The sequence below is a fragment of the Capronia epimyces genome (genome assembly GCF_000585565.1).
Source record: "Capronia epimyces CBS 606.96 chromosome Unknown aczIQ-supercont1.4, whole genome shotgun sequence".
Lineage (NCBI taxonomy): Eukaryota > Fungi > Ascomycota > Eurotiomycetes > Chaetothyriales > Herpotrichiellaceae > Capronia > Capronia epimyces.
The window spans coordinates 2,358,817-2,370,101 of NW_006912907.1; the positions used below are offsets into that span (position 1 = coordinate 2,358,817).

The window sequence follows — 11,285 nt, forward strand, 5'->3', positions numbered from 1 at the left end:
ATCGCACAACCAATCCATCCTTCGACTCGTCGCATTCAGGTGGCCCGACCTGGGATTACTAGGAGCTTGCTCTCACCGTTAGTTGGATAATGCGTGCACAACCGTCCTTCGCGTCGGCACATGATCATAGGCAGGCTTCTTTCTGATAACCAGACCACCGCTGTTGTATATGTGGAATCCCGCCCGGGATAGCGTCAAATATCCAACTTTGCTGGACAAGGCAGCCTTCCCACCCACCGCGGTCTGGATGGGATGATGGCAGTGTAATGGACCAACTGTGCGTACGCTGATGCTCAAGTCTGCCGACTATCCTCTGCCGCCGACTCGGAATATGGTTTGAAATCGAGGCTGTGAGGGCAGAAGCAGAGCATGAGCAGCTCACTGCGAAATCAGAGCCCAGTCCAAGCAACTTTCGCAACCATGGCATTCTGCGTCGGTCATCTCACGGCTGTAGAAGGGTAGGTATCGAACAATGCAAGGTTGGTGGTCCACTCATTCGAGATGACTCGATGTCGATGGACAGTTTTTCCTTCTCTTTTTTCAATCCTCGTCCATTGACTCCCAGTCTTGTCCACCCGCGCCCGTCGGCACTCCGCCTTGCGCCCCATTCTCATCTTCCACATCATCGTCGCTTTCATCGTCGCCATTGTCGTTGATGGCCACGAACCTCTCCTTGCCGGTCGTTTCGGGCAATTTGACCTTCCCGGCAAACACATTTCTCACGCTGGGGTTGGTGCTAATGTCCCAGACTTGGAGCTGGCCCTTGCTTCCGGCGACGGAGAGCCTGAAAGCCACCTCCGGGTCGGGCGCGAACTGGACGGCAAAGACACGGCCCACGTCGAGATTCCTCGAGACGACCATGCTAGGCTTGTTGTCCTCGACATTCCACAGCTTGACCTTCTTGTCGTCAGACCCAGTAGCCAGCAGCCCGGGAACAGTGGGATTGACGTCGAACGAGCTCACCGCTCCATCGTGGGCCTGCAGTGTCCAGACCGGCTTACTGAGCTTGTCGTGAGTAGTCGGGATGTTTCGCGCGTCGAAGTAGTGCACGGTGCCCGCCTCGGTCGTGACGAAGAAGAAGTTCGGGTCATGGACATCCCATCGGACCTTCTCCACATCGGCTTCGACAACCCATTTCGGAGCCACGGCGTCGGGGGCCCGCATGTCCGTGGCGACGACGGTCCGGTCGTAACTCCCGCTCAGGAGCACAGTTGTTTCCGTCGGATGCCAGTCCAGCGCGCATACTTTGTCGGAGTGCATGGTGTATGACTTTGCGCATCGGCCCGTGTTGAGGTCCCAAAGCTTGACGGTCTTGTCTGCCGAGGCGGACGCGAGCAGATTCCGATGGTGTCGGTTCGCTGCAAGGGCAAGCACAGCGTCAACGTGGTACTCGTCGTTGGACTTGGGCTTGGCCTTCTTTTTCTTCTTTTTCGACTTCTTCTCACTGCTTTTCGAGTCGCCTCCGTCCTGTGGCTCGGGTTCAGGCGCCTGGCCCAAGATTGCATTGGGATACATGCCGTCTACCACGTCCAAATCCCACACCTCGATCTCCGGGCTCATCGTACCCACCGCGACAAAATTCCCCTCGGTCCGCTTCCCAGCATCATTGCCGACGGGGACATTGATCCACTCCACACACAGCGGCACGGCGGGGAGCATAATGTCATGATGGACGTACAGGTTGTCCGCCTCATCTTCGTACACGAACACCTCGAGATGTGCCACCTCGTCTTCGACCTTTGCCGCCAGGATCAGGTTATCGGAATGCAAGATTTGTAGTTCTTCTCTTTCATCGTCTGAATCCTGCTCCCCGTCCGGCAGCACAAGATATGGGTCTTTTTCATGTGGTGCGTGATATGCGAGCGACCCTACATTGCCAAACATGGCGAATTTCTCCCCTTGCTCATCGACTGTCTCCTCGTCGTAGTCGTCCAGATTGTATTCTTTGAGATCGTCCGGTTCGCCGACCGCGGTTTTGCTCGACTGTGCGGCGTCGACTGTGGGCACGCCCGTGTCTGAGTCTGCCTCGTCTGATTCATCGTCTCTCTTTGGGTTCTGTGCAGTCTCCAAATCCTCCTGTGCATCCTCGAGTTGTAGCCGAGCGAGTTTCGAAATGCGGCTCAGTTCGGCCTCGTCGACCTGGTACTTGACGGGAAACTGGGCGGCGACACCTCTCCTCACCCACGTCGTAGCTAGTGTCATTGACATTTTGGCGACGGTGTTTGACTGGCGGCAACCACTTCCAGGGTTACTGTTAAGTTCGTGCCAGCGGCCGCGATAATTTGAATGGGTTCGCCAAAAAAGGCGGCAGAATCTTCGAACTTTTTGGCGGTGAGGGGAGAATTGATCGGCTCTCCACTAACAGCAGCCTGACTAAGGCAGCGAGAATGCTAGTCCACTTGCGTCATGATATACATGGGTCGAACCGATATTGACGACTCAAACATACGGGATCCTGACAAGATGTTCAGAAGGATAGAGACTTGTAAGGTTGAGTCACGGTGCAAAAGCTAATAATGGTAGTATCTACTATTATCTACATGTACTCTATACATGTACCTCCAGGTAGGTGAACTTTAGTGGAAGCAGTAAAAGCAGCGATGACTTGCTCTTGGCGGAGACAAGCTCGAACTTCTTGAATGTCCGCGGAACTTGAAGCAGAAGCCCGGGCATACAATCATCCAGGGAGTAGTCATACACCACAGCGAAACGTCGCTGCTGATCAGTGAGAGACCCATGTGGGCGTGGCTCGAACCGCATGATCAATACTGGAGACGAGTCTCCGAAAGAATGCATTCCCATCTCCACACAAAAGACAATGTCGGTACGTGGCGATCGAGATCCCAGAGTTGCATAAGAGCCTCCCCCGTTACACTATGATGGTGGTTCTTTATCCCGGGGTACTACCCTTTCCAGAGCCGCTGTCCAGCTCATACGGGAGACGGGTGTAAGATTGATCGGCCGGAGAACTGACCGTGCATAGGGTGCGAAGAGATCATGACCGCACTCGACGAATGTCACGCCCGAGGCTTCCTCTACAAGGCCACCGGCGGCTGCAACGAGATCAAACGGGAAGTCAACAGATGTTTATCGGGCGAGCGAACAAAAAAGAGCAAGAAGAATCGCGAGACAGGCCTGGAGCGCCGGGCTAGGATCGAGGCAGTTTGGGCGAAGATGGACGATGGCGACTACTCGGCATTGGAGAGGTTCACCAAGCGGAATTGAACGGTGAAGAAGTGTATTCGGTGGCGCATGGCTGACGGGCATCCATATGGCGTCTGGTTCCACACTAAAGGAAAAAATGTATATTGCATAAGGCGGACGACGTAAAATGTACAGCCGGGTTTCTTCTCTCAATACAATCAGGGTTACACTGTCATTGAATATTTGCTTGAGTCCTGAAGATGAACCGCCCAGTATTGACTCGGTTCGTGGGTTTGCAGGGTATTATCACAAAATACCTGGTACGGCCACGAGTTGATCAGCTCTAAGGATGCCTGGGAATGAGACGTCGATGGTCTGATATCCCTGAAGACTCTAGCCAACAATCGAACCATGTTGACTTGACTCGACCTCGCAGTCCATCGCTCGTCGATACTACCAACTTGAACTACACTGGACAAGGGAGTATCTTGGTAGGAACATGCGCCGCTTTGATTGTCTCACAGACCACGAGTACGATCCTAGAAAAAAAGATGAGCGATGTATTCGTACACATGGCGCTTGATTCATCCATCCCAGTTGAGTAGGACTCAACGTACGGTACCCAGGCGGTCAACACATTGCCGTTTCCCACTTCTGCTGAGAGATTGGCTCCAGTTGATACCTAGGCCTGCAATGCATCGACACTTGAGAACCACGAAACAACTGTCATCCTCTCACCCTTTCGAGCGTGTGTGGTGATTGCTTGAGGCTGGATGCCGCCAGTGTGACTCCCAACTTCAGCTTGGACAATTATTTCATGACACAATAATAGACACTGCTGGCGTATAACCACTCTTCTCATGCCAACCAGCAATGCTTGCTTCCTTTAATCACATATACGTTATTGATGATATCTCATCAAATAGAATCGCTTGTTGCAACTATTGCCACCCCAAAAATATAAATGAGGGCGGGCAAAAAAGAAATGATGGAAATTAAGCTCTCCCTCGGGGAATCGAACCCCGGTCTCCCGCGACTTGTTAATCCTTCGAAGAGTACTGACAAGCGGAAACTAGTTGAATGTTAGGATACGAAGAACCATATTGAGGTTGGTAGAAGACTTACTCATGACCACTAGACCAAGGAAGATGTTTCACTGAGTAAGCTCAGTGACTTGGCTTGATTGTTGAAGATGATTGTGAAATAATAATCCATATACCGTTAATAAGTGACTAGCACTAATTAAGTTCGCCAAGGGATAAGGCTGGGTGCCAAAATATATGGCGGATTATACGGCGGTCCTTCTATCAAGTAGAGAGCTACTGTCTCTAGATATAGAATTTCAATACTCGAAATAGAAGATTTACTTAGGGAGGCCGTAGAGTATATCTAGTATCTTAGTAGATAATTATCCGGTAGAGCTGGAGGGTTCCTAATTCCTGTCGAAGTAGCAGTAAGATAAACCGTCTTTAAATCTGGCACCCACCCCAAGGACACCAACTCTGCGAAGCTCAACCCTAACTTTCAGTTATGTACTCCTCATCTAGGGGCAGCGCAACCGAACGAGGCACTGGATGGTCAACAGCCTTGATATAGACTTGGTCGATAGTAATCTTAGGTGTTGAAGTCCTACGTGGTTTATGCCGAGGAGGCCTCCGCACCTATCTATTTGCAGACCCTATTACCTAGCTCTCAAATTCAAAGCCTGCTAGAACAATCATAAGCTGGCAATCCCAGAATGCAAGGAAGTTGCTTTTTAGAGGGTTGTCCTTCAAATTTGCGAGCACCTTTCCCTTGGACATGGTCAACTTGTCTCCTTGCCTAGGTAGACATATAGGGTACTTAAAATGACGCGGTCTTCCGCCGGAATCAGTTTAGTGGTCCGTGAGACAATCAAAGCGGCAAGCGTTCCTGCCAAGATAAGCCCTTGTTCACTGCAGTGGTGGCATCGACTATTACTAGTACTTCGAACTAGCGATGGACTGCGAGGTCAAGTCAACGTGGTTCGATTGTTGACAGAGACAAAGCGTCAAAGCCGCCGGCCATGCGCCTCCCATACCACTGACCTGAGTTGTGCGAGTCTACGGTAGTTCTTATATGAATGTGCCCTTTGTTTCGGATCTCCGGAACTAGTCACCACGATACAGTGCTTCTCTTTTGGCTGGCTTTGAGGCACATGTCTCATGCTTACCACCCCACCTATGCATTATGACCGGCGGAACCAATTCTCAGGAGCAACTTCGTATTGAAAACTCGACTCTTAAGGCGCCTCCCAGCAGTATACCTTCCTCTCCATCCGGCCTCGAACAACCCGAGGTCGACGAATTCGGTTTACCAAAAAGACCGGTGAGCAGGCCACGTCGTGATGAGTCCGATGACAGTGGAGATGAGAGCGACACTTTCCACGATGTCGAAGGGTTCGATGGCAAAAGCACTGTGCAAGATAATGGAAGTACCGAGCGGGACGAAGTGGTAATAAACTCGGATGAGCGCAGGGGGCGACCAGGCGAAGAGGTGGACGTTCCCACTCACGCGACTGGACACTCAGAAGATGGTGAAGGAGACAGGGGGAGGGTGCGGGAAGATGGGGACCCCGAGGACAAACCTGCGCTGCCGGTCACTGAAGATGTCATCGCAGCAGCAGCCAAGTCGGCAGCTCCAGAGACGGATCAAGAACCCGCGTCAGACAAGACTTCGGCCCCCCGGGATTCTCAACTTTCGTCCACTACTGTCATCCCAAAACGAGAGCATCGTACAATTGCTCCTACGGTCTCTGAATGGTCTCATCAAAGACAAGTGGCAGGAGCTCAGCCAGCTGACGACGATGAAGAAGAGGAGGAGGAGGAGGAGGAGGAAGAGGAGTGGCAAGCGATGCGGGCTCTGGACGAGTTCGACGTCTATGATGACGACGGTCGGCTCATCGCCAAGGGGAACAGGCAAACGGAAGAAGAGATGAATCCCTATGCCGGGATCGGAGGGGCGGGCAAAGGATATACAAGGGTGCAGCTGGACGAAGATGCACAGTCTGCCACTAGTTTGGACGAGGAGACCAACTATCTATTCCAAAATGGCCGAAAACCAACAGAACCAGATATCGAGCACGACCAAGAAGAAGACCAGAGAGACGCTGTTACCCAACTAGAAGCTACAAAGGATCTGCTGACTGAAGGCCAGCGCATAGCCTATGTTGGCGTGGTCCGCCTGACGATTCACAAAATGTCTGAGGCCCTGGCTGATATGGAAAAAACCAAAGCCACCAGGAAGGAAACCATGAAGGCCGTGGAAAGCATGGACATGTGGGGACAGAAAATGATGCTGCGTCTCTATACCCACATGGACATCAACCAGGCGGAGCAGATCATGATTGAACAACTTGCCGAACATGGGGTGCAGCCATCAGATCTGGTCAGTCCGCTGATGGTCAATGCCAGGGTCAAAAATCCGATGGCCAGCGATGAGCCCAAGATGTCCGCAAACGGGGACTCAACAGTCTCTCGTTCCTCTCTCAGGAGCAGTGACGAGACTCTGGAGGACATCAAGGATGAAGAGGCAGTTCCGGAAGTACACGGCCCGCAAGACATGCCGCACACCAAACAGATCGATCTTGATCTTCGTTGGACCGTCCTCTGCGACCTGTTTCTGGTCCTGATCTCTGACAGTGTATACGATGCTCGATCCAGGCGACTGCTGGAGAGAGTTGCCTCGACCATGGACATTAACTGGGCCCAGATCTGTCGGTTTGAGAAAAGAGTGATTGATGCCTTGGAAATGCAAGAGGCAGAAACGCAAGAGAGTTGGGACGAGTCCGCCAACATGGAAAAAAGACGCAAGCTGGGTCTAAAGCGCAGATACATGGTCATGGGCCTCGCAACTGTCGGCGGCGGTCTAGTCATTGGGCTCTCGGCGGGATTGCTGGCGCCTGTCATCGGGGCAGGTCTCGCTGCTGGCTTCACGACCATCGGTGTCACAGGTACTGCCGGATTCCTGGGCGGAGTCGGCGGAGCTGCTTTGATCACCTCGGCGGCCACGGCGGCTGGTGGTACCATTGCCGTTCGGGCATCGGACCGGCGGACAGGCCACGTCAAAACTTTCGAATACCGCCCCCTGCACAATAACAAGCGACTCAACCTGATTCTGACCATTTCTGGTTGGATGAATGGCAAGGTTGACGACGTCCGACTGCCTTACAGCACCATCGACCCCATCATGGGTGATATTTATTCTTTGCTGTGGGAGCCGGAAATGCTCCAATCGATGGGTGACACCATCAACATCCTCGCAACCGAGGCCTTGACGCAAACCGTCCAGCAGGTCCTCGGCAGTACCATTCTGGTGGCTCTCATGGCGTCGATCCAGCTTCCGGTGGTGCTTTCCAAATTAGCGTACTTGATCGACAACCCTTGGAGTGTTTCTTTGGATCGGGCCAACTCTGCTGGGCTCATTTTGGCGGATTCTCTCATGGACCGACATCTGGGCCAAAGGCCCATCACCTTGGTTGGATTTTCTCTCGGGTCCAGGGTCATTTTCTCTTGTCTGAAAGAATTATCGCGACGAGGAGGGTACGGCTTGGTGCAAAATGTGTATCTGTTCGGTTCGCCGGTGGTAGCCAAAAAGGATGATTACCTACGCGCCCGCTCGGTGGTGTCTGGCCGATTTCTCAACGGCTATGCGTCCAATGACTGGATTCTAGGCTACCTCTTCCGCGCGACATCCGGCGGGATCATGCGTGTCGCGGGTCTTGCGCCGGTGGAAGGTATTCCAGGTGTCGAAAACCTCGACGTCAGCAAACTTGTGAATGGCCATATGGCTTATCGTGCTGCCATGCCGCGTCTGATGCGAGAAGTAGGTTGGGAAGTGGAGAGCGATGAGTTTACCGAGATTGAGGATCCAGACCCTGAAAATCACGCACAACGGCAGCGACAACTCATCCAGGAAATAGACGATGCCCGAAGGAGGGCCGAGGGAAAGCCCGAGAAGAAGCGTTTCGGACTCTTCAAAAGGAGCAAGATGGTGGAGAAGCGAGGCTGGGAAACGTACACTCAGAACAACGCGCCCCAGACGAAGACCAACAGCGTCCACAAAGAGTCAAGCTTCGCGGTGGACGGGAACGTGTTGTTTGACATTGACGCGATTCGCAAAGAGCTCGAGAGTGAAATGATCGAAGTGAGGGAGTTGGATAGCACGTTACCGCCGATGCAGATCACCTCGATCCAGAATGGAGAAAAGCATGTGGAATATCTCCGACTGCCACCGGACTTGAAGCCTGAGGAAGTGGCCAGGATGAACCTCCCCCCGCGCCCTGATGAGGTTGACGTGGATTTCAACCCGGCACGCCCTTCCCCGGTGCGGTCGGCCAGGAAATCGTCTCTGAGGCCGACCTCGATTGCCTCTCCGCGGCTAAGTCCCGGGCTAAGTCCACACCGGTCACCGCAGCTTTCTCCAGACCCAAGTCGGCGATCATCCTACACGTATTCGGAGCCGAGGGAGCTGGTCAGCACGTTGCCACCCCTGAGTCTAACACCCGTACCATCCCCACGGACCGAGAGCCTCAAGGGTTCTACCAATGTACGACCCGAGCTGAAAGCACACGCGAGCGAGCCTCCTCTATCAAACTGGAGTCGACAGAGCTTGACCTCTAGTCCTGATCTCCCCCAAACGATGGCGAGCTTGAATCTGGAGCACAACGCCTGGGCAGACGACGACGATTCTGGGCCGGGACACGGCGAAATCAAGATGACGTTTGAATAATGAGTGGGTGATGCGGATGGGTTTGCAAATTGTTTCAGAAATCCAGTTGCATAGCGCGGCGCAGGGATGGTGCATCTTCTTCAGACAATTTGTGTCAGCATATATTGAATGTACATGATATCGACCTATTTCCAGCATCAGCATCAGCCGGTCAGTATGCGATCCTCCACGCCGCAACCGGGGCTCTTCCTGGGCGGTGATGATGTCTGACCGATTCATCCTCTTTTGTGCCAGGAGCGTTGAGCCGTCTCATCACTGACGAGGTCGACTACAAGAAGCCCCTTTGTTTGGCTCCGGGTAGGGGACATGATAGGTTTGCAAGATGTGGCCTTTGGTAGGCTGTTTGGGTCTCGGACGTACAGACAGGGCATGAATACTACCTGACCGCCGGAGTTTTTCCAGTCAACTGCCTTTGATACTGCCTCCGATACTGCCTTCGATACTGCCTGCGAGTTTTTCATTCTTTCATGGTGCAAACACAACGCAGCAGCTGCCTCGAATTCAATCTTCTTTGTCCACAACCCTTCCACAGGCAGTCTTCAACGAGTGTCCCATGTGCTTTGTTTACTTTCATTGTTTAAGGCGTCCTCGATTCTATTCTGGCCCTGTGATAATGTCTCATTCTTTCGAGTCTTCACCGGAGGGATGGCTCTTCCCAAGGATTTGTCTTGATGTTGACCTATCTTCTAACACACCTTTCCGCCATAAACACTCCATACGCGCCTACAGGACTGGTGGTCGAGAGCCTTTCTGTTCAACAAACAGCCATGGAGGCCATTATTGCCGCTCTCGCGGCCACTCAGCTGGACTGGGCCACTCCTACCGCGATACTTGGGCTACTCCAACCTCAGAATTTCCCCTTCATCTTCCTTTTCATCTTCCGCTACCTTCGCCTCGTTGTCCACATAGTGTTCTTCTGCCTCTACAAGCCGTCACCGGTTCCCGCACGCCGATCCATCAGCGAGAAAGATTGTTCGGTCATCCTCCCGACGGTGGACCCGGAGAATGCACGATTTCGCGAATGTCTGTCCTCGATACTCGTCAACGACCCGCTGGAAATCCGGATTGTCACGGTAGGAAGACGCCGATTGAAGCTCACCAAGCAGATCCTCAGACCGTACCAGGCGGCGTTCCCTTCGATCGACATTCACGTCTCAGCCACCGATGTTGCTAACAAGCGTGCACAGATTGCCAGTGCCCTGTTCTACATCCGCGGCGCCATCACTGTCCTCGTCGACGACAGCGTTTCCTGGCCATCCCCAGATTTCCTCCGGACCGCCACCGCGCCCTTCGAAGACGGCCGAGTGGGCGGGGTGGGCACGAACAAGCGCGTGCTGCGGGAGAATCTGGGCTTCGGGTTCGCCTCGTTCTGGAACATGATGGGCGCGCTGTACCTGGAGCGACATAATTTCGAGATCCGAGCCACCAACGCGGTCGACGGCGGTGTCTTTGTCATCTCGGGCCGGACGTGTGCATACCGCACCCGCATCCTACAAGACCCGAAGTTCATGTATCGGTACAAGCACGAGCACTTCCTGTTCGGGCTCTGTGGGCCGTTGAACGCCGACGACGACAACTTCATCACGTGCTGGCTCGTCACCCACGGCTGGAAGATCAAGGTGCAGTACTGCCAGGAGGCCATGATCGAGACCGTGCTCGGCACCTACCCGCGGTTCCTGTCCCAGTGTCTCCGCTCGTCGCGCACCACCTGGCGCAGCAACACGGCCTCTCTGTTCACCGACCGCACCGTCTACCGCGCGCAGCCGTGGTGCGTGTACGCCGTCTACCTGACCTCGCTGGTCAACTTTGCCCTGTTCTACGACGCGGCCCTGGTCTACTCGCTGACCGCCACCGACTTTTACAGCCGGGACGCGCTGCTCATGTTAGGTACGTGCATCTGTGTCTCCAAGCTGATCAAATTGGCCCCGTATTTCTGTCGCCATCCCGCCGACTTGATCTACCTGCCGGGTTACTTTGTCTTTGCTTACTTCCACAGCTTCATCAAACTCTATGCCGGCTTGACCTTCTGGGTCACCACCTGGGGAGGTCGTGATTTGGACGCCGTCACCCGTCAGGGCGGCGACGGCGACGACGACGGAAACGATGACAACAACGACGACAACGACAACGACGACAATGAGAGTCGGCCGTCTGCTTCTTTTCGCTTCCCTTCGCCTGACCAATCCGACTGGTTCTATGAGGAATTACCGGATCATTGGTTCATCGAGTCGCTTGGTCCTGCTCTCGATCAAGTGTCTACTTCTTCTCGCTCGTCTGATCTTTCTCTTTCTGGTCTGTCTGGTTTGTCTGGTCTTTCTGGTTTGTCTGGTCTTTCTGGTTTGTCTGGTCTTTCTGGTTTGTCTGGTCTTTCTGGTTTGTCTGGTCTTTCTGGT

The 11,285-nt window shown here is 53.5% G+C and overlaps 4 protein-coding genes across 4 annotated transcripts in view; 3 read left to right on the forward strand and 1 right to left on the reverse strand.

The window, feature by feature from the left end:
- Positions 1–540: 540 nt before the first annotated feature.
- On the reverse strand, positions 541–2,208 carry A1O3_05476 (uncharacterized protein; the record flags this gene model as incomplete). The annotated part of the gene is made up of 1 exon (XM_007735599.1): positions 541–2,208. The coding sequence occupies one exon, from the start codon at positions 2,206–2,208 to the stop codon at positions 541–543; it is 1,668 nt and encodes a 555-aa protein (XP_007733789.1).
- A 789-nt stretch (positions 2,209–2,997) lies between these two features.
- On the forward strand, positions 2,998–3,225 carry A1O3_05477 (uncharacterized protein; the record flags this gene model as incomplete). The annotated part of the gene is made up of 1 exon (XM_007735600.1): positions 2,998–3,225. One exon carries the CDS (start codon positions 2,998–3,000, stop codon positions 3,223–3,225), a length of 228 nt encoding a protein of 75 aa, XP_007733790.1.
- Positions 3,226–5,352: 2,127 nt separating this feature from the next.
- Positions 5,353–8,892, forward strand: A1O3_05479 (uncharacterized protein; the record flags this gene model as incomplete). The annotated part of the gene is made up of 1 exon (XM_007735601.1): positions 5,353–8,892. The coding sequence occupies one exon, from the start codon at positions 5,353–5,355 to the stop codon at positions 8,890–8,892; it is 3,540 nt and encodes a 1,179-aa protein (XP_007733791.1).
- Positions 8,893–9,659: 767 nt separating this feature from the next.
- A1O3_05480 (uncharacterized protein) overlaps positions 9,660–11,285 on the forward strand; it is a gene marked incomplete at both ends in the record, with an annotated part of 2,674 nt that continues 1,048 nt past the window's right edge. Inside the window, one exon of the mRNA XM_007735602.1 lies at positions 9,660–11,193. Coding sequence (XP_007733792.1) covers positions 9,660–11,193 — 1,534 coding nt within the window. The remainder of the gene's footprint in view (positions 11,194–11,285) is intronic.